Source organism: Hydra vulgaris, chromosome 08, assembly GCF_038396675.1.
Source record: "Hydra vulgaris chromosome 08, alternate assembly HydraT2T_AEP".
In the NCBI taxonomy this organism is placed as follows: Eukaryota; Metazoa; Cnidaria; class Hydrozoa; order Anthoathecata; family Hydridae; genus Hydra; species Hydra vulgaris.
In genome coordinates this window covers 51,937,501-51,961,953 of record NC_088927.1, presented here as the reverse complement: position 1 = coordinate 51,961,953, position 24,453 = coordinate 51,937,501, and the positions used below count along the sequence as shown (strand labels likewise).

At 27.6% G+C, this 24,453-nt stretch overlaps 1 protein-coding gene across 2 annotated transcripts in view; it reads left to right on the top strand.

Annotated features, from left to right (window-relative positions):
- LOC136083949 (uncharacterized) overlaps positions 1-24,453 on the top strand; it is a 150,704-nt gene that overhangs the window by 23,384 nt on the left and 102,867 nt on the right. For both annotated transcript variants that reach the window (XM_065803906.1, XM_065803907.1), the window contains one exon: positions 20,488-20,641. In XM_065803906.1, the coding sequence (XP_065659978.1) occupies positions 20,488-20,514 (27 nt within the window). In that variant the 3' untranslated portion in view covers positions 20,515-20,641. The remainder of the gene's footprint in view (positions 1-20,487; positions 20,642-24,453) is intronic.

Below are 24,453 nucleotides of genomic sequence, written 5' to 3'. Positions count from 1 at the left end.
GGCTAATTAAGAAAAGCAAGTGGGAAATGTGTAATCGTCTTATCTGTCTACTAAATTGAATTTTTTTTTTTTCGTTTTTGAAATCTGATCGTCAAAGTCACTTTAACTACACCAATGGTTTCCTTTATTATCTGTGTGAGTAATTATCCTAATTTTAGAGGTAAATTTTGCAAAAGCCAATACAACAAGCCAGATTTTTTAGCTCTACAATTAGATTTTTATTTAATCGTAAAGCGGCATGATATACTATTCTATTTTTTGCTCTCGACAATGGTTGGAGTACGATACATTATAAATAAAGAGTAATATAATATGTAACAGCATTAATCAGCAATAAATGGAGATCATTTATAAATTGCACAACTGATATGGATCACGTGATGGTACAAATACATTATAAATATAGAGTATAAATATAGAGTAAGATATATCATAAATATAGAGTTATATAATGTGTAACAACAGCAATCAGCAATAAATCGATATTATTTATAAATTACACAACTGATATGGTCACTCTTCTTACACGTAATGTTATTACCGCATTCAAAATGCTAGAAGCCGTGCATTGTTCTGAAAAATTAAACATTAAAAATCCCTTTCAAAAAATCCTTCAGTTTTTTTTTATTCATTCGATATTTTTATTCATTCGAGTTTTGATAACCATTAAAATGTACTTAGTACTTAGAAAATAAAACCTCGAGTTTTAATTTCTAAGTACTAAGTACATTGAGCTTCAGTAAATAATAAATTATTCTTAATTAGTAAGTAAATATTTTTTGTAAAATATTTTCAGCATGGTTCAACGGGAAATTTGTGATATCATTGTATGTTTATATTGTATGTGTGTTTGTATATATGTAGAAATTATCAATAATAAAAAATAAACGACATAAATTTTGTATAAAAATGATCTATACTTTATTATAAACATTTTGGCGGTTAATTTACGCAAAAGTGGTAAACAATTCCAACTTTAAAGTCGAAAAAATCTACCTTTATAATTTATTTCCTTTTACTTTTATTAGGTAGTATTAAAAAACCTACATAAAATCTAAAAAGCTTAATTATTATATATATAAAACATGGCCTACTTTATACCCGGCCGGATATGTTGCAAAAATAGGCCGAAAATTAGAAGGCCAGTTTTTCAGAGTTTTTTTCGCCAACGAAACACGACTTAAAGCCAGTTCCATCTATTTATTCTGAAGAAACTTGTATTCCATCTTCTGTAATGCCTAAAGTTTCTAACTTTTGTAAACAACCAGCTAAACGAGATTTTACTATCCCAGATGAAATTCATTCATTTCAAGAAATGGATAAAATAAAAAACATTGATATGCTTCTCGAGTCTAACTCTCCAAATGGATTTATTTTTCAAAGATATGAAAGTTTTGTTTTATATTATCGTTTGTTTTTTGTAGACTCCACTCCTTTTATTGAATTAACAAGTGTTGATAACAATTTGCATGAAAAACTGCATTATAAAAGTTGTCCACTTCCACTTCCTCATTGCTTTAGAACTATCAGCAATTGTAAACTCACAAGTTTATCTATTTTAGATAATATGGTGTCTTATATGCACAATCTTGTTGAAGGAAACTCCTATTTTTAGTTAATGAACTTTCAATACTAACCTTTTTTAAATCTAAAGGTCGACCTCAATATTCTTCAAAAGTATTGCGTTTTGCACTAATGCAAAGATATTCATCATCTCAGGCTTATTTACATCTTCTGGAACAACTTCCTTTACCATCAAAGTCACTATTAAAAAAGTTAGTATCAGGTGGAATTGTTCCATAAAATCATTAAAGTTATTGTTAAATGAGGACAAAATAAGCAATGATTGTGTTATTCTTTTTCATGAAATGTATCTGCAGCAATCTTGTGAATACCACAGGGTAGATTAACTGGACAAGATAAAGAGGGTAATCTCTACAAAGGAGTAATTGTCTTTATGATTGTTGGCCTTAAGAAATCAATACCTTATGTAATTAAAGCCATCCCAGAGACAAATATTACTGGAGATTTGATTAAAAATGAAATAGAGGAAAGTTTAAATACATTAAGATCTGCAGGTTTTAACATTCGAGCAATGATTGCAGACAACCATCCAACAAATGTCTCAGCGTATTCAAAATTGCTTAGCATTCATGGGTCAGACAAGCCAGAAGAAAATTTCTTTATCACTTATAATGATCATAGAGTTTATCTAATGTATGATAGTGTTCATTTGCTTAAAAACTTAAGAAACAATTTGATTAGTACCAAAAAGTTCATTTTCCCACCATTTCAGTTCAATGATTATGGTTTTAATATAAACGTGTGTCTGCAGGGGATATCTCTTAGGCTTTGCTTCATAGAGTACATGAAAAAGACAAAACTCTTTCAGCAAACTTAAGAAAGGCATATAAATTAGGGGAAAAGACTCTATATCCAGGTAACAATACACAAGATGTCAACTTGGCAATAAATGTATTCCATGAAACAACCTGAGCTGCAACTCAAACTTATTTTCCTAATGAATACTCAGCATCAAAATTTTTAAAACTCTTTAATTTATGGTGGGTAGTTCCAACTCAAAAATGAAATACTCTAATCATATTATAGGAAATGCAGCTGTTATGGGGGATGGTAAGCCACAATTTTTACGTGCACTTGCTCACTGGGTTCAAGAGTGGCAAAATTTACAGTACAGTTCCACTGAAAGATATTGTCTCACAACTCAGACTTCTAATGCACTAGTAATAACATTGCAAAGTACTTCAAGTCTAATTGAAGATCTTCTATTTAAAGGATATAATTATGTTCTAACCCCACGTTTCCAAAGTGATCCATTAGAGCGACATTTTTCAAAGTATCGCCAAATGAGTGGTGGCAGGTTTCTAGTTGGATTACGCGAAGTAATTACTTCTGAGAAAATTTTGCAAATGAGATCATTATTAAAAGAGAACTTTGACTTTTGAAAACTGGATTTAAAACCTTTTCATTCAGATGTGAATTTGAATTCGATTTCAGAACTTTTTAATAATGAAATTCAGGAAAGTGAGTTAGATGAAGACAGTAAAGAGGTTACAATTTATATTGCTGGATATATATGCAGAAAGTTACTTAAAAAATTGAAATGTGAATTGTGTACTTTATTGCTAAAAAGTGATGTCGTTGACATAGATGCAGAATATATTGACCTAGTATCCAGAGTAGGTCTCCTAACTCCCTTAAAGTTACTTGCAAGTCATGTTGTTAGTTGCTTTGCTATGCTTGATGCAGTGAAACAAAGTCTACTTACGTTGGAAACTCTTGAGATCAGAAAAGTTAGCGAAAATATCTTATACGAATATAATTTGAACCAAAATTTTTTTTGTGATATATATATATAAATTGTTTATACAAATAAATTGTTTTAACTACAAATTTGTTTATAATTTCAATATCGTTAATATCTCAACTCCAAATGCTATTTTATAAATGCATCTGTTATATTTTAAATGTTAAAAATAATATATTTGAAATGAACTGTAAAATATAGTTTTACTTAATATTTGATAATTGTATTACTAATTTAATATTTAACACAGATGAATTAGCCTAAAAAATATTAAATAAGGAATACTTAATAAACTTAAAACTTTGGAAACGTTAAGCATTTCTTTTCAAACTATTTTACATTTTAAAAAACAAAAACTTAAAATACTGAAAAACTGGCCTTCTAATTTTTGGCCTATTTATGCAACATATCCGGCCGCGTATAAAGTAGGCCATGTATAAAATTTTTATATATATAAATTAGATATATATAAAAAATTAATTGATATATGAAAAAAATTATGTACATGTAACATTTTTATATATTCTCACCTAGTGCACCTTTTAATATCGCGTGTAATCCTGTCCGCTTTCATTATGCTGTCTTTCTAAATCGACTACTTCTATCTTTCATTCTATCATATCTTCGTTCTTCCTAAAATTACTTTACTCTTGTTCCGTAGAGCGGGTAATGACGTCCTTTGTTCGTATTACGTCATTTCAGTCGAAAATTCGTGCGCTAAGGTTAAGGTTTAGATGTTTGTGTTTTTTATGTCAGGTTGTAAAATTATTATATTTATGTTTAGCTACACGAGTTTTTAAGTTAGGAAAGCTGATCCTCTCTATCATGACTATTAATATTTTAACGTGCAACATAAACGGTCTAAACGAACGGGACAACGAAACAAGTTTTTTTATTTTCTCAAAAAATCCTCCTTCAAGAAACTAAATCCGGACCTTCCACTGTTAAACAGTGGAGCAATGAGTGGACTGGCAAGTCTGTTTAGAACTCCGGTCCGAGTCATGACTGTTGTAGGGTGGCGTTTCTCTCTTAATCCAACGTTTCTTTAAACGAACTAAAAAGGGACAATTACGGGAGAATATTAAACGTCATGATAAAAATTGATGAACACAAAATGCAGGTGCTAAATATTTATGCTCCTAATATGCCGAGAAAAAAGGCGCCTTTTCTTCGGCGAACTTGGAGACATCTCGACGGACACAGGACTACCTGTCCTGTTGGCCCGAGATTTCAACAAAAGCCTGCCTCTTGGCACAGAAGGCACAAGCAACTCTAAATATCACACCTACGGCATTGACGAACTCGAGGACTTCCAAGGTAAGTATAACCTAGTAGATAAATTTTCGTTATAATTTTCCCAACCAAAAGAGAATTCACATGGCGCAATCAGACGGTTAAACGTAGATTCGACAGAATCTACTGCCCTGATAAAGTCGCCGAAAAAACAATATACAGCAAATTTCTCTTTCCGACCACAAGTTCGTGTTAACAACTGTCAATTTTAATTAAACAAGGAGAGGACAACGATACAGAAAATTAAATTGTTCTCTATTGGAAATAGAGGTGCATAGGCAAAAAACTGAACTTTCAATTCAAGATTAGCAAACTAAAAAACAAGTCTATTTAAAAATGGTGGGACAACTACAAGTCAATTTAAAAATGGTGGGACAACTGCAAACTTTTTGTCAGGGCTGAATTACAACACAGATCGATACAGGAAAGTGCGAAAAACAAAAAACGCATCAAAAAGATCGAAAACGAAATCCAACGGTAGCAACGGAACAATAACCCGAATATAGATAGTATCAAAGAAAAACGCAATGCTCTTTTCTTGCTCCAGTTTCCCGGAGCATTTATTCTCACGAAACAAAAGCAAATCAAAGAAGGAAAAAAACCTTCAAAATATTTTGTATAATTTGGAAAAACTTATCAGCGGAACAAGTCAATTACCGAAATTCGCAAGAATGAAGACACATTGACGAGTGAACCAGGTGAAATACTCAATTCCCTGGTTTCATATTATAAAAACATTTACACCAAAACTAACTTATGCAAACACAGCCAAAACTATGTCTTGTCACACATCACTAAACGTTAAAGTGATGATGAAAACCGAATTTTTAACACCCGCCTTACCAGCACGGAACTATAAGAAGCCCTTTTTAATTTTGAAATCGTAAAATCTCCGTGCTATGACGGACTACCAGCTGAATTTTACAAAATTTTTTGGCATATTTTAGAAAAATATTTTGAAGAACTTGCTTTTAAAATACCTTTTAACAGAAACAAACCAGCCACTCCATGAAAAAATTAGTAAACTCACTAATTCCGAAACAAGGAGATCTTACTGAATGCAAAAATTGGAGGCCATATCTTTAATCGGCGCTGATTACAAAATATTCACAAAAGCGTTGGCCCTAAGACTAGCAAAAGTAATGGGGAAAATTATAGAACCAAATCAAACTTGCGGAATCCCAGGCAGAACAATATTCTTAAATTTATATTTAGTCTGTGATCTTATAGATTATGCAGATATAAATATCTACCTAGTTTCTTTTTATCTTTAGACCAAGAAAAGGCGTTTGATAAAGTCGATCGTGTGTTTTTACTGCAAATCCTCTAAAAATTCAATCTCGGAGAAAATTTTGTATTTTTTGTTAACACTCTTTATTCAGAAGTTTTGGCATCTGTTCTGAACTGCGGTTTTTTGTCGGTCTTCTTTCCTACGGAAAGAGGTGTCATGGAAGGTGACCCTCTCTCTTCTGCTGCACGTTTTTGTTGCTGGAGTTCTTGCTTTGGTGGTCAGAACAGATAGCAGAATAGAGGGTTACCTACAACCAGGAACACCGAGACTCCTTAAAACGCAGCAGTACGCAGACAATTCGAACTTTTTTGCCAGGGACGTAAAATCTGTCCGCCATTTTTTTGAAAAAGTAAAACTGTTTGTAAAAGCTAGTGATTCAGTGATCAATGCTTAAAAATTAAGGGTCCGGCTCTTGAGGGTTTTGATCCTAAAATTTACCGAGAATTGGACAACCTAGAGATGGACAATAAAACCGGTTTCGAAATATTAGGTGTTACTTTTTACACCAGACTGAGTAATACTACCAATTTCAACTGGCTAGTAACTCAAAACAAAGTAGAGAAAAAACTCAAGTTTCTGGGACTACATACTTTGTCACTTAGTGGAAAGACTTTGTTGATAAATACGTTAGCAATGTCAAAAGTGCGGTTTCTGGTAAACGTGCTGCCCTTTCACGAATGGGTAATAGAACGTCTGCACAGAACCCGTCAAAGCGGGGGTCTCGGAATTTTATCACTGAAGGAGCATAGTCTTGCACTACGCCTCAAAACACTCTATCAACTGAAAGAATGCGAGGAGGACAAAGCTCACAATTTTTACCATTTTTCAAAGTATTAATTGGTGAGTTCACTTATAAAATTTACGAACCAAAACCAAAGCTAAAACATTTTATAGCAGAACAATTTTCGAAACACTGGGGCGACAAAACGTCTCAGTACTACAAAACAACAATCAAAATATTAGGCAAAAACGGGTCCCTTTTTAACATCCCCCAAAAAACAATAAAAATTTTTTACTTAGAAGTGACAAAAAACAAAAAGACAGTCGTGCCAGCAGACCTTTTCTGGAACGGTTCAACAAAAACAACAATGCGGTGGACCCAAATTTGGAAAAAACACTTCACCTCCTACGCATGAGGACCAACTCAAAATATCCTCTTTCGTATTTTACATAAAAGTTTACCTTCCGCGGCCTTGCTAACCAAAAGCACAAGGCAACAGATCGTCAAAAATAACAAATGCAAATCTTGTGGTAAAATCGAGGATAACATCCACATCGTCCTCCTTCTGTTGAAATTTGGGAGTATTTTAAAACATGTATATAACTCCTTGACACCCCAAAACAATTTCTCTCCGATAAATTCAATTTTCTTGATTGAAACGGCAAATTTATTGGAGAAAAACTCCACTTCGCAGCTGCTGTTGACACTCATTCAAACCATCATGAGTACAATATGGAACAGTAGATGCCACCAAATGTTAAGTAAAACAAAATTTGACCCAAAGGCAGTAATCAGGATAATAATCAGGAACATCAGGAGTGTTGTTACTTTAAAATATAATTATCACGTCCGTAGAAACACTGCGGACCTTTTCTGTCAATATTTTTGCATTAAAAACGTCTTCTGCAAAGTAGAGAATCGAAATCTGAAACTAAACATATGAGCAAAAACAAATTATGCATGCAAGAACAAATTGTGCACTAAACATGCAGATCTGCATATTTAGTAATGATTTCCTTTTCTCTGGAATTTTTTTATGTTATAAAACAAATTTAATGTTATATATGATTAAAAAATCACTGCCAGCCCTTGTTTTATGAAATATTATTTTAACATATAAGTGTTTATCCTTAGTGTCGTAACGTAAAGTTTATGTAAGAGTTTTGTATTTTTTTAATTTTTTCACTTTTCTTTAAAAAAAAACATTCTTTAACCTATTATAAATATTCTCCATTTATACCTTTATTTTAACTCTCGATTTTTATCCGCACAACGGCTCTAAAATAAAATACCAAAATTACAAAAAATATAAAATTAAAAATAAAAAAAAATATAAAATCATAAAACACCAAAAATATATAAAATCAAAAACACACATAAAGAAAATAATACAATATAAACAAAAAATAGAAATGTATATATATATGAACAATATTAAACCTATATATTGAAAAACGTCATAAATAAAACCTGAGTTAATTTATCTTAAAAAAAAAATGTAAATATTTATTACTTTGTAACCCAAAAAAAAAAAAGTTAAAAAAAAAAAATTAATTAATTTTCCAGAACCCTGGAACAAAAAGACGTCTCTGTACTACAAAACAACAATTGAAATCTTAAGCAAAAACGGGTCTTGTCTGTCCCTATTTAACAGGAGTTTAACACCCCCTAAAATCAGCAAAAAATTTTTTATAAGAAGCAGCAAAAAACAAAAATGCAGTTGTGTCAGCAGAAAATAAAACACCCTCTTTTGTTTTTAAAGAACAGTCTTCCATCTGCTAGCGAAAGCGTAAGACAACAGATTGTTAAAAATAACATGCAAAACTTGTGGTAAAAATAAAAATAACATATGCAAAGCTTGTGGTAAAATTGAGGATAACATTCACATCTTTTCTTTCTATCCTCTTTTTGTTGAAATATGGGAAAATTTTAAACTTGTAACTCTTTGACATCCCAAAAAAATTTTTATCCGATAAACGCAATTTTATTGATTAAAGCAGCTTAAAGCTTTTATATTTCTCGTTCATTCATTGCCATCTTAATTATGCAAATATTGCTTGGCACAATTAAAATAAGTACAAATAAAAGAAAAAAAAATATTTAATAAACAAAAGCATGCAATCAATCAGAATCATTTCCAATGTGGGCCGTTATCCACACTCCCGAGCATTATTTGTTAATTCAAATATAATGAATGTTTATCAATTAAATGTCTTTCAAATCTTTATAATTATGTTCAAAATTATTAAAAGTTTATCTCCTAAAATAATTTACTCATTATTCAAAATAAATCGAAATAGATATTTAACCAGATTTTCAAATAACAGTTATATTCAACCCAAAAGCTATTTTGCGGATTTTCAATTTTTACTAGAGGGCCGAAATTATGGAATATTAACTTATGAACTTAAAACAATTTCTACGCTTAATGAGCTTGAGAACAAATTGAAGCAAAAACTACTGATTAACAACGTAGCGCTCAGCCTTTTCTGAAATGATTTTCGTTAATGAATGCTATTGTTAAACTTACCCAACAATTTTACGTTTATCATTATGGGCTTGACGATCTTTGAAAAGGATTGTGCCACTTGCTATTACTTAAATTCTTCTTTTTTTTTTATAAAAAATACATATATAAAATTATGGTTTACAAGAACTATTCACATATTTCAAGGTATATGCCTTTTTTTTCTTTTTTTTTAATTTTTTCTTAACCAATGCAAAAACAAAAAGTTAAAGTAGAACTTTAGAACCGATTGATTTTTATTTTATTAAGTCTTTAGAAAAACGTTTTATATTATATAGTGTTAGTTTTTTTGATTTTGTTGTCTTATATTTACTGTAAAGACTAAGAGGCTTAGTGATAAGACCAATTTCTGTCAACTTTTTTTCATTAAAAACGTTTTTTGTCAAGTAGAGAATAGTAGAGAATAGGAAAATCTATACATATGAGCTAAATAAAACAACGGCTTAAAGTAAGATACGCATGTTTAGTAAACTTTAGTAAAGTTTCGTATTCTCTATATTTTACCAACCACAATATGAGGCACCTCACAGGATAAGGGACCAAGTCTTAATTAAACACAAAATTTTGTATCTGCTTTTCGTTTGGGGCAAACTGGAACTGTTTTTAGGATTTTGTTTATATGTCCGACTTGTTTGCAGTAAAAACATGTAGACGGCTTTCTTTTAGCCGGAGACAAACCCATCGAAAAATCTAGATTGCCAACCGTTTCTTGAACTGTTTTGGGAACATTTGCTGCTCTGACCTAGAAATAAAAAATAATTTAAGATAATTAGTGATGTTTTCATTGTTTAAAGCCTAAATATTAGGCCAAATTTTTCTTTATTCTAATTCTCGTAATGATGGTAGGTCAAAAAATAAAAAACCTGTGCAAACGTTTTCCTGTCAACTTGTGGCTCCGGACAAATCAAATCTTTCCCGCGTTCTGGGACAAAAATTCGGATGCTAACGTAGAAATATCATTGTCTTTCTGATGAGAGAAGTTTAGGTTGTAATATTTGTGGCGTGGTAATTTTTGAGATAAGTTGGTGTTGCCATATTTGGAATTTTACCTCCGCACTGTCCGAATCAGTCGTACAAGTAATCACTCCAGGTTTATCAAATTGAAATGTGAAAAAGTGCCATTCTTGATATTAGGAATTGCTTTAAAATTTGGTGAAAGCTGTTCTTACCAATCATATGTTGGAACGAAAATTGAACCATTCTCGTCACCAACGATGACTAATTTATTCAATTTTGAAATTGGAGTACTAGCTTCTATGCATGCAGCAAACTCTTTGACCGAAGCTACTTCACTTCGCCGAAACTTGGATTTCAGAATCCCAAATACTGCATCTGTAGAGAATATCGTGCTACCGACAGGCAAAAACATAATAGTTATTTTTTGGTTTAACCCAACAGCTACTCTCCAAGAGAAATACTGCATTACAATGTTGTTTTTATTTTGTCCTACGCAGTTGTCAGCATGGAAATACAGGTTATCTTTGATAGAACATTTATATTCAGCATACTAGTGATGAATAATACTCAAAATACAGTTTTCACCCTTTCCGGTTAACATTTTTTCAGGTATCACATAATTGTGCTGAACACAGGCCAATTCATTTGCAATACCTAAAATCCCAACTTTAAACGGAGTTAAAAAATAGATAGGTGCAGGTTGATCTGGTACGTTTGGTAGAAAAATTTGCTGTGCATAGTCAAAAGAAAGGTGTGAAATTTCATTTTTTTTCGTCAGTTTGATACAATCATGTTAAACGGAACGCTCTTTCTCAACTAACTTTATATGTTTTAACATCTCAGTTATACGCTCTCGTTTGACTTCTACTTCTAGATTAACCATTCCAGACATTTTTATAGTGTTATTCTGACAGACACTGCATAAGTCCAAGCGCGGACGTTGGATAACAATAAAAGGCAAGGTCATTCTCCAAATCTTCGAGAAAGCTATAATTTGCAGCGAATGCATTCCAGACAATTCACATGTGGATTTATATTTTTCATGTATGCTTTTATTTGTCTCCCGTGATGGAAGAAGCATCATCCGATGATCTCTTATTCCTCAAGTTTTCCGGGTAGAACTATTGCATTGTTTTCAGCATAATTCATTATAAATTGAACAACTGCTGTGGCATCTACTTTTGTACAAGTAATTTTGGGTTGTCTTCCAGTATTGCTATGTTACGAGGAGTCCTTACAAACTTAATGACTCGCCTGCGTAGTAGACGGAGACGTTTACGACCAATCCCATATAAAAACAGGAATGTTTTCAAACATATCTTGTATCCGTGAAACCGATAATCCATCAGTGCTTTTGATCGAAGTTCATTTTGATCTTCTTAACGATTACAACACATAAGCCTATCACTTGTGTGAAGCAGAGCACGTAACAGGGCAACAATATTGTCATTCAGTTTGTTTTCATGTTCAAACATCCCATTAATCTCAAAACATTGTAGTCTGTACTCGCGTATTTCTGAATGTGAGAAGCGCGCCTAACAGTTTATATTTCTTACTCCTTGATTACATCCACAACCAGATTTTATAAATTTTTGTATTTTTTCCTCATCCTCATTTTCAAATAACTGTGAGTAAAGTGAACGGAGAGAACTATTGTCTTAATGGTGTTATCAAGAACAATAATGTTATTTTGGATTGTCAGTTCATCCTGTAAAGTTGAAACCAAAAGTGCATTCTCACTCATTGGTTCATCTAGCAAGGTCGAGGTTAAAGGTTGATTTTCATATATCGCCGCTTCATTGTCGCTAGATGCTTGGTTATCAGATGAATCAGACATTTAAAAATCATCATCGAAATCATTTTCTCTATATTCAAAGAAATCGTGCAGGGCTTCGTTGACTTTTGATGGATTTTAACCATCAGTTCCACAACTATTTAAAAGTTTTGCTATGTCAGCATTTTTAGAAGTACTGGATTCACGATTCATAATAACTAAAAACCATCAATATTAAACGAGTCATTAAAATTAAACTTAAAAAGTTTAATTTTATCTGAACTTTTTTCTACACCTAACGTGAGTCGGCTCTTATCGTTGGTTTGAAATACTAGCAGAAATTTCGCAACAAATAATTGTTTGTTTGTTATAATTAATTTGGTGCGTATGAACATAACCATCATGCACTTCTATTTAAATACAAAAAACCGCAATACATAGTTACATTTATGAATTAAGCGGGCTTATTACGTCAGCATTTGAAATCAATTTGTTTCTAAAGTAGCACCTGTTAAAAGGAATTTAACAAAGTAAAGCATATTTAAAATTATTTCTTTATTTAACATAATAATTGTTTATCAATCAATAATTGTAGGTACTACGATTAAAAACATAACAAAAAATTTAATAAAATATTTGGTCACCTTCATTGGTTTAAAGGGTTAACAAATAACATACAAATGAGTTATATTTTCAATAACTTCTTAGGATTTTCAACGATTATTGATCAAAAATAAAAAGTATTATATACTGGCACGCTAAAACGTTAATAATACAGCATAAAAAAATAATTAACAAAGAGTTCTTTACTTCTAGAGGAGAAAACATTTTCAAAACAGTTCTGATAAAGAGTAGGTACCTTTTCCACATTTAAAAAAAATCCTTTTTTGCAACTTCGAAAAAAATTTTTCACAAAAAAACACCTAATATGTATTGTAATATGATAAAACTATAAAAAAAACAATTATCTTGTTTTTGAATTTTTTGACGTGACTAACTATTATGTCAAATATCTCTGTAACTAGAAACTAAGACTTGGTACCTTTTCCTGTGAGGCGCCTCTTAGTGTTATTTATGCCTATTAATTAATCACTGCCAATAATTGTTATTATTGGCAGCTATGAATATATAATTTATATAAATGTTTTTATGGCATTTTTAATAATTTTAATTTTGTGCTCGTCAGTGTTGCTGTATCGAAAGAGGGCTGTGAGTGTAATATTTTTGTTGGAAACTTTTATTTACCAGACGCTTTATTTTAATTTTTAAATGTCTTTTTTTTATCATAAATCGCTTCTTATTTTGGATTCCTCTCCGCACAAAGGTTAAAAAATAAAAAAATAAAAAATAAAAAAATGAAAAAATAAAAATTAAAAAAATAAAAAAAATTAAAAAAATACAAAAAGCACAAAAAAGTATAATATTAAAATTAAAGAAATAATCAGAAAAATATAGAAAATTTAAGAAAATTTAAAATAAAAAATTAAAAAACACACATATTATAAACAATAAAACTTCTATATTGTAAATATTCTTTAGTGTGAAACCTTTTTGTTATATTATCCTGAGACAATGTAATTTTATAAAACTGTAAATATTTATTAAAAAAAGTAAAAAAAAAGAGTAAGTGTAATACATTAAGGACAGGTGTCTCTCAGGTGTAAACAGAATGTGTACCCGAAAACAATAAAGATATAAACGAAAACCAGTAGCAAGAGAAAGCCAACCAAAACAACGAAATATAGGTGTAGAAAATTGCAAATACCAACTAACTGTAGTATAACAGAAGGTGATAATATCGTTATCGATAATAAAACAAATAGAGTATATAATGACAATGCAATGGAAGAGTCGCAAGAGTTGAAGACTACCGAAAAAATTAAAACCACAATAAATGACTCAGAAAAAAAACATAACATTATCAAAATTTTATCTGAAGAAAATAAACAAAGAAAAGAGAAGAAAACAAATAAAACACAACCACCAGAATTCAATTCAATAACCCAAGTAACAAAAAAAATGCAATTGATGATATTATAGATATTGAAAACGTTAACCAACTGATTGATGCAAGAGAATTTGAACAAGTTCAACCATTTTGAACGAAACCAACTGTTTAATGCGAGTGAATTTGAATCGAATTCAAAACTATGAATAGCGATGAGATAACCATACACAACAATATCCACTTAAATGAGTTTAAATTAGATGACTGTAAAAAAATGGAGTTAATAAGATACGTGAAAGAAAAAAAAGCTGAATATAAAAAACTAAAACTCGAGAAGCGTTTTGCATATAAAAACGTGAAAAGGAAAGAAATAGACCAAGTTAGTAGACAGTTATATAGACAAAAAGAAAATAAGAAAAAAAAAAAAAAGATGGTCAACTTGAAAAAAAATATATATATATTAACAATCGCATCGATTGGTACTAATATCTCTTCATCGTGTTATAGTATATTATTATACGGTATATTTTGGTAACTATGGTAACGAGTAAAAACAAATTAGTTACACAAAAATCAAAGCTATATTTGATATAAATGTTTGATTTTATTGTTGTTGACCGAATGAATGGTTTCGACATTCCGCGCTCGGATAGTGCAATCCAAACAAGAATTGTTTTTGAAAAATTTTCTTTTCCGCAAAGCGAACATTATTCGAAAATTTGTCTTTGCCGTCTGTGTAGTGTCCGGCGTTTCCAGGCATTTCATCGCCGTTGAAACAAAAGTATTTTTCGTCGTCTAAAATTAAAACACTCTTTTTTTTATAGGGGTGATTTACGAGTTTTGTGCCCTTAGACGCTCTCCATCATTGTATTTGGGTGTTTTTTCACGTTAACGGTACTTAATCTAAATTTTGGCCAATTGTGTACAAATTGTCTTCTGATCGACGTTGAATTTACGTGCAAGTTTTCTTTGACTTTCACCTTTTCAATTGTTGGTCAAACTGCGAAGTTTTGATTTTTTTCTCGAGTCCACGATGATGGGCGTACATAATTTACAGGTTACAATTATATCAATATCGATTGATATAATTGTATGCTGTTTTGCGACAGATTCCTTCTTTAATATAATGGTTAACAACTTCAGCTTTAGTAGCTTTTGAATTTTTTACAAAATAATTTTTGACATTATATTGAAGAATATCTCTTTCTTTGCCGTTTAACATTTTTTGAGTAATTTTTTTTTAATAAAACCAGAATAAAAATACAAATTACATTCGAATGCTAAAATATAATATTATGGATTTCAAGCAAAACAAAGTTAACTTTTGTGTAACTAATTTCTGCTCGCCCGTTGTATATCCTGGTATAGTAGTAAAAATTTAAAAGTACTAATTAAAAAAGTTACATAAACAATAAAAATTTTACAACCGCAAAAAAATAACAAAAAAAATATATTTTACGAAAACAAAATAAAAGATGTAAAATTTTATTGAAAAGTATAACAAAAAAAACAATTTTTTAGTATGCGCTATCAAGTTTCGGAAAGCAGCTATAAATAATCCCTTAAATGGGCTACAAATAGAGACTAAGCTCTTTAATTACTTTGATAAAGATTTGATAAATTTAATAGCTTTATTATAACTAAATTGATTTTGAGTTTCATTTGAAAAAGATTTTTTTTTTTTTTTCTTTAAAATTTGTAAATTATAACCAAGCAAAACGTAATTGTAACTTTATTTAAATTATGATTTTTTTAAACGTTAAGTTACATCTAAGCTTACACTTTTTAAGTTTAAAAAAAAAATTATTGTTTGTGTTTTGTAACTTATAACAGTACACAAAATATTAGTACTAATGTTTTTTTAATAAAAAAAAAAAAAGTTTCAATATGAGAAGTTGCAATTAATTCATTAATTGCACTTTTCAATTAGCTGCTAAATAGTTACCGAAAGAAGTTACCGGAAAAAGTTACCGGAAATTAGGATGATCGTATCTCTCAGTAGCTTTTTCCGCGAGTTTAAAATGAATTTTAGGTTCTATTTTGTGATTTAGGATCCTTATCAGTTTGCGGAAAATTTTTTTCAAGAATTATAAATTTTTCCTTGTGGTTGCATATTTTTGACGGCTTAAATTTTTTTTATATATATTTATTTTTTTCTATCTATTATTATTAAAACATGTATAATGGTTTCTAAATTCATTTATCCATTATTTAGTTATTATTATTATTCAATAAAGTAAGAACTCTTTTTATTATAGTTTTATTATAATTATTTTTTTATTGTTTTAATAAAACGAAATTTACGCATTTTTTTTTTCTTTGTCATAAAGATCAAATCTTTCTTTAACCGATTAGTAGACATCAACTGGACTATCTCATAGGAGATAGTCCAGTTGATTAGTAGTATTAATGTTTTTAAATCAGGTTTTATTTATGAAGTCATTTTTATCAGACGAGTTTTTCATTAATTAACTCTATACCGTACTGTCTTTCCTCAACATTCTCTTTGCAGAGCATGGACTCAGAGAATGCGTATCAAGCTCAACGTCGAACTATTGACATAACAAGTGCAACTTGTTCACTTGATTGATGTTTTAAAAGGTTAAACTGGTAAAGAGTGTGTCTCGGTTCTTTAGTAAACCTATGTGCGACTTAAATTTTAACCATTTAAATGATTTTTCAGCCATGCACTCTCACACTACAAACTCAATTATTAATTTAATGTTTTTTAAATTCTCATGGTTTGAGACCTAAACTCTGAAGTTCTGTTGGCAGTTGTCAACCATACGAAATTAATAACCCAATTTTAAGTAAAGCCAAGTCTGCAGGTATATTTCCACTTTAAGTGGCAGAGACTAGCTTAAACTGATCAGAGGATAAATTTTTGGTTAACACATCCTTTAGAGTAACAAGAGTAATAAGAGGATTTGCAAAATCAGTTTTTTCAAAGGATGGATTAATTAACATCATTTGATAATTTTCCAATACTGCCTCTCCATTTGTTGCTGTGTAGAGTCTCTCTATTAAGAGTTAGTATCAGATGACGCAGAAAAAGTTCATTTGTATGGAGTGCGCAAACCAGACAATTTAACTTTCTTTTGAGTTTCACTTCCAGTCAATGGATTCCTCTATTTAACCTGTCTTTACACTAGTAGAATCAACTTCTATTGCCTTTATTGGTACCATTATATTTTAAAAGTTCATATATATCCTTAGCAATTACTTCAGCGTGTTTTGTACATTTTTAACTTTTTAAAATGTAAAATGAAAAAGATACCAATCACTGGGCACTTGACATACTGTATAATGTTTTTCTTTGATTGTAGCAGGATAATATTTAGTGGAACTTTTAAGTATTAAATGAACTTTTGCATTATCAATTCTGCCATCAAAATCAAAACACTCAATCAATAATGCTAGTCCTGCATTGAGTGTCAAACTTTACGAAAAGAGGCTGCATACCTTTTCTGAGCTTGCTCGACTTTGTCGTTAGCAATAACTAACTTGGTATCGTCTTCTTTAATTATTCCTGCATCCATACTAGCTGCCGTTGTAATTACAGCTGTTTCCCATAAGCCTGTACCATGCCGTATTCTTGCGAAAACTAAGTTAGAAAAACTTTCATAGTTCCTTCTTAAACTTTCCTGAACTTCATTGTGTCAACACATTTGATTGAGCTTTGTATTGCTGTTTGTTATGCAACATTCGTTAATAAGTAGTTTCGTAATGAATGTTTTACTAAATTCAAATTCAAACTTTTCTTCTAAATTTTATTTATTTGTTTTCAGACGCTTTTTTTTAACTGTAGAAAAAATAATTGAACTTTCATTAAAATTAGTAAAATACTTAAAGTCCAAGTTAATTTAATAATATATTATTCATATGTTGTCTTAACATCCCAGCAAACATGTCAGCCTTGAATCAACGTTGAAAACCGGTCGCAGCGTAAAAAAGCGTTACATTCACAAAAACAACGTGTTTTCAACGTAGAATCAATTTTTGTTTTTGTACCCAGCAAATATATCAGCGTTGAAAACCGGTCGCAGCGTAGAAAAGCGTTACATTCACAAAAACAACGCGTTTTCAACGTTGAATCAATGCTTGTTTTTGTATACTTAATCGTGGTAAATTTAAACGTTGAATAAGCGTTGAAATTGTAACGTATTTTAGGCGTCTCAAAAAAAAAACGTTTATTCAACGTGGAATCAACTTACGCAAAAAGCCACTTTAAAGACGATTCAAAATCTACGTTTTATCAACGTTAAAAAATAACCGCTTTTTAAACGTCACAGTTTCAACGTTGAATAAACGTAAAAATTTCAACGTTTAATATCTTCTCAAAAAATCTAGTTTATTCAACGTTGAATAGTACGCAAATAATCACAGTAAAAACATTGCAAAATTTAACGTTTATCAACGTTAGACATTAGCTGCTTTATCAACGTATATAAGCTATTTATGAAACAGAGTTTATTAAACATTAAATATACCAACGTTGAAAATGTGGTAGTTTAAAAACGTTGAAAAAGTGTTACTTTGCCAACGTTAATAAAACGTTGTTTTGACAATGTTGAGGAAGTGGCACATTGAAAACTATTGTTTCATTACCCAGCAAACATGTCAGCTTTGAATCAACGTTGAAAACCGGTCGCAGCGTAGAAAAAGTGTTGCAGTCACAAAAACAACGCGCTTTCAACGTTGAATCAATGTTTGTTTTTGTATACTAAATCGTGGTAAATTTAAACGTTGAATAAGCCTTGAAATTGTAACTTTTTTTAGCGTCTCAAAAAAAACGTTTATTCAACATGAAATCAACTTACGGAAAAAGCCACTTTAAAGACGATTCAAAATCTACGCTTTATCAACGTTAAAAATAAACCGCTTTTTAAACGTCACAGTTTTAACGTTGAATAAGCGTATAAATTTCAACGTATAATATCTCTTAAAAAAATCTCGTTTATTCAACGTTGAATAAAAGTACGCAAAAAATCACAGTAAAAACATTGCAAAGTTTAATGTTTATCAACGTTAGACATAAGCTGCTTTTTCAAGGTATATAAGCTATTTATGAAACAGCGTTTATTCAACGTTACATATACCAACGTTGAAAATATGGTAGTAAAAAAACGTTGCAAAAGTGTTACTTTTCCAATGTTAAAAAAATATTGTTTTGACAACGTTGAGGAAATGGCACATTGAAAATTATTGTCTTGTTAACTAGCCATTACAAAATGAATTTGCCGTGAAGTAAAGGCAAGGAAAACTTAAAAGAATGCATGCAGATGGTATAAAAAAAATATTTTAATAAAGTTATGTTTTATAACTTCTTTTTATTGCGGCTAATTTAAAACATTTAGATTTTGCATCAAATTGCAAATAATATATATAAATCCCAGGGTATATTCGGCTAATTCAGGTTATTTTTGTTGATGATTTCTTTATTTTAAAATGAACATTTTAATAAATTGCAAAGTTGTATTAAATATGTTATTTCTAAGTTAGAAATAGCACTTAATTTTAATAAGATTCAGATGTTTAAAGTAATATCAAAATAAATAAAACATAAGTCAAACTAAATTTAGTCTGTTAACAGACTCAATTTTTTATTTATATGAAAAACTTTAAACACCTTACCCTAATTATCAAGCAAATATTTCAGTATAAAATCTTCAACCAATAATAAAAGTATGCATTATTATGTTTTTTTTTTTGTATAAAAACACGTTTGGATAAGAAACTTTATTTCCATTTTTTTGAGAAACTTCTAATTTTAATAAGAAAAGTATTAAGTCCTAATCATCGAGTTGGTGTTGTATATTTACTTTTAACATTTATTCTTTATCATATAATTTTATTTATTTTAATAATATGTTTTTATGCATGTATATATGGGTAAGTTTATGAATACATATAAAAGAAATATATACATTTTATAAACGTATATATTTATAAACATATATATCCTTATATATATATATATATATATATATATATATATATATATAGTATATATATATATATATATATATATATATATATGTATATATCTTATATATATATGTATATATATTTTTATATAACATTTAAATGCATAAATTATATATATATAAGTGTGTGTGTGTATATATATATATACATATATAAATATATATATATATATATATATAATATATATATTTGTTTTTAAATGTATATATATATATATTTATATACATTTATATATATATATATTTATATATATATATATATATATATATATATATATATATATATATATACATATATATATATATATATATATATTATATATATATATATAATAAAAACATATATGTATATGTAAATATATTTATACCATATTTATTATATATATAATTGTATTTAAATATATATATATATATATATATATATATATATATATATATATATATATGTACATATATATATATATATATATATATATATATATATATATATATATATATATATATATATATATATATATATATATATATATATATATATATATATATATATATATATATATATATATATATATATATATATATATATATATATATATATATATATGTATATATATATGTTTATATATATGTTTATGAATATAGTTGTTTATTGTAAAAACAGATTGAAGTTGAGGCAGTTGTTCTATGATGTTGGGTAAAAGATGGTTGGTTATTTTTATCAACTGGTTTTCATGCAATGAAAGCTGCCCATAATAATTTTTCAATTGATTTTTCATGGAACAAGCATAGAGTCAAAAGAAATAAAGTTACTGGAGGTCATTAAATTTTACTATACTCATTGCTTTTTTAGTTGTTTTACATGAATAAAAAAACTATTATAGTTTTATATTAATGGTGAAGCACTATATCAAATAAACTTATTTCTTATTTTTATTTTGGGATAAGTAATATTTTGAATCTGTTTATTGTTTTATGATTGTCTAGATATATATCGTAATCTGTTTACACTGAATCTACATTTTAGTTTTTACATTTTTGTTTATATTTGTTTTACTAAATAATGCTAATTAGTATCTATTATAAGATAAAGATGTAAGCAAAGGATTTAGTTTTATGAATACAGAGGACTCTGAAAAAGAATTTAAGTAATTATGTTGGTGAATGATTTTGTTTCTCTTTGCGTTTAACTTTTCTTTGTTTTTTATATGGTAAGGAATAAATAAAATTTAATATTAACTATTGGTCATAGCTGATTTTAATAATATTGTCTAAATTTTTTTGACTTGCGATAAATAGATTTTAGGGGTAAGTTTATTTGAAAAAGTTCTGGTAGATCAAAGATAGAGGAATGATATAGTTTTAACTGGTTTCCATCTTATGAACGAAGTACATTATATTATTTAAATTGATGGTTTATAGTTACACCAATTTAAGTAAGTCTAATTTAGTTAATTTATGTATGGAATTGTGACTATAATTAGTTCTAAAAGTTGACTTTCATAAAATTATATATATATATATATATAAATATATATATATATATATATATATATATATATATATATATATATATATATATATATATTTATACATATATATATGTATATATATATAAATATATATATATATATATATATATATATATATATATACATACATACATACATACATATATATATATATATATATATATATATATATATATATATATATATATATATATATATATATATATATATATATATATATATATATATATATATATATATATATATATATATATATATATATATATATATATATATATATATATATATATATATATATATATATATATATATATATATATATTAATATATATAAACTAAATATATATATATATATATATATATATATATATATATTTATATATATATAAAAATATATATATATATATATATATATAAAAATATACAAATATATATATATATATATATTTATATATATATATATATATATATATATATATATATATATATATATATATATATATACAGTGACATACGAAATTAAGTAACGTTGTTGATAAATTCAAAACTCGAACAAAAAAAAAAAAATTATTTACGTTGTTATCTACATAAATGCAAAATTTTATGTTTTTTTCTTTAATTTAATTGTACAGAAGAAGAAAAATATTTATAATTTTTTTTAACTCGTTGTAAAAGTAACTCTATCAAATGAAAAGAGCTATCTTTCAATTTTTCTGTCCAAAGTAAATGGGACTAAAGTAAGAAACATCAAAATTTTTAATATAAAGTATAATGTTTTATCGATAAATTTTATTACAAATGCAAAAATATCATGTCTGATTTTCATTTTATTAGTTTGTTGTGCCACCTTTTGCTTTTATGACTTTTTCTAAACCTCTTGGCATGCTTTTTACAAGCTTTGATGTGAGGTCAGCATCAATTGAATTCCAAATTTCAATAAGAGCTTCTTAAAATTATTTTATATTTGTTCGTTTTGAAGGAGGTATTTTAGATATTAAAATTGCCCACATATTTTTAACAGAGTTAAGGTCCAGTTTTTGTGGCGGCCGTTTAAGGATGTTAGCTTTTTATTTTTTTATGAAGAACTGTTTTGCCACTTTGCATGTGTGTTAAAGGTCGCTGTTGTTTTTTAAAGCCAAATATTTCACATTTATTCTCATCAGACCATAACACTAAGTTCTAAAATGCCTTACTCTTGTTATTATTCAGTTTTGCAAGTGCTAAAAGTGTTTTTTTGTTTATACAATTATTGAGGGGTTTAATTTTTCTGAAGAAGGTTTATTTAAACCACCCAAATTATTAAACCACTTAAACTAAGTCATTTTTGTTCAGTTCGACAGGAAACATTTAAATAAGGATTTTCAATAATCTGTTTTGAGGTTATTGTTGAATTTTTGTCTTCTATTAATGCAATTAAGATATTGGTTCTTGTAGAAGTCTTAATGGGGTGACCAAGTCTTTTCTGATTTTCAGCAGACCTAGTTGTTTCATATTTTGTACACATCTTTCTAATACCACTTATTGATATTTGATATTTTTCATCACATTGCTTGTAGATTAGGCCCTTTTTTGATCACAAGTGACCCGAGAACTGATGTCCAATGAATAATTTTGATGATAAACCATTATTATTATTAGTTTTACTTTTTCTAAAACTAAATTCCAAAAAATATAGTTTAAAATGCTTGTTGTTAATAACTTTAACAAGATATTTTTGATATTATTCCTTTTTAGTGAATAGTTATTGACAAAACATATTTCATAATAAAAATGTTAATGGTTCTTACTTTGGTCACATTTATTTTAGACAGAAAAACTATTAGTTAGCAAATTTCATTATATACAGTAAACTCCTGGTTAATCAAACCTCCAAGGGGTATAAGAATTTACTTCAAATAACCCAAAATTCGAATAACTGGAAATGACCTTTAAAGTGACCTACTTTAAGTTACTTTCAAGTTTTAATAAAAGTAGAAAGTAAAAAAAGATAAAGACCCTTGGAACGAGGTGTTTCTTAGGTTTTATTCTTGTTAAACAATAAGTATTTTACAATTTATTGAGAAAAGCCATTTTTTTATTTTTTTTTTTGTTCCTTAAATGTTTTTATTTATTGTCAAGGGGAGCAAAAAATTGTTTTGAATAACCAAAATTTCTAATAACTGCAGGTTAGAATAACTGCATTTCTGCGTAACGGTTTTTGCATGAGTTTGTTATAGAAATGTTAAAGAAATTATTCTATATATATATATATATGTATATATACATATTATTTATATATATATATATATATATATATATATATATATATATTCATATAATTTATATATATATATATATATATATATATATATATATATATATATATATATATATATATATATATATATATATATAATTTATACATATATTTATATATATATATATATATATATATATATATATATATATATATATATATATATATATATATATATATATATATATATATATATAATTTATACATATATATATATATATATATATATATATATATATATATATATATATATATATATATATATATATATATATATATATATATATATATATACATTTAATTTATATATGTATATACATATGTATATATATATAATATATATAAATATATATATTTATATATATATATATATATATAATAAATATATATATAATAAATATATATATATATTATATATATATATATATATAAATATATATATATATATATATATATATATATATATATATATATATATATATATATATATATATATATATATATACATATCTATATAATATATAAATATAAATTATATAAATAAATAGGTATTTATTTATATTTATATATAAGTATGTATATGTTTATATTTACTTTTTACTTTTAATAATAATCATACTAATTCAATAAAAAATTTTTACATTTGCATCCAGACTACTAACGGTACAAGTTTTATTTTTTGATTTAGATTTTTATCTTAATGATATCCTGGACTATCAATACGATATCCTATGAATTGTATTTTTATATTTTGCATAAATATATATACAAACACTCATACACACATTAATCTTATAGAAAA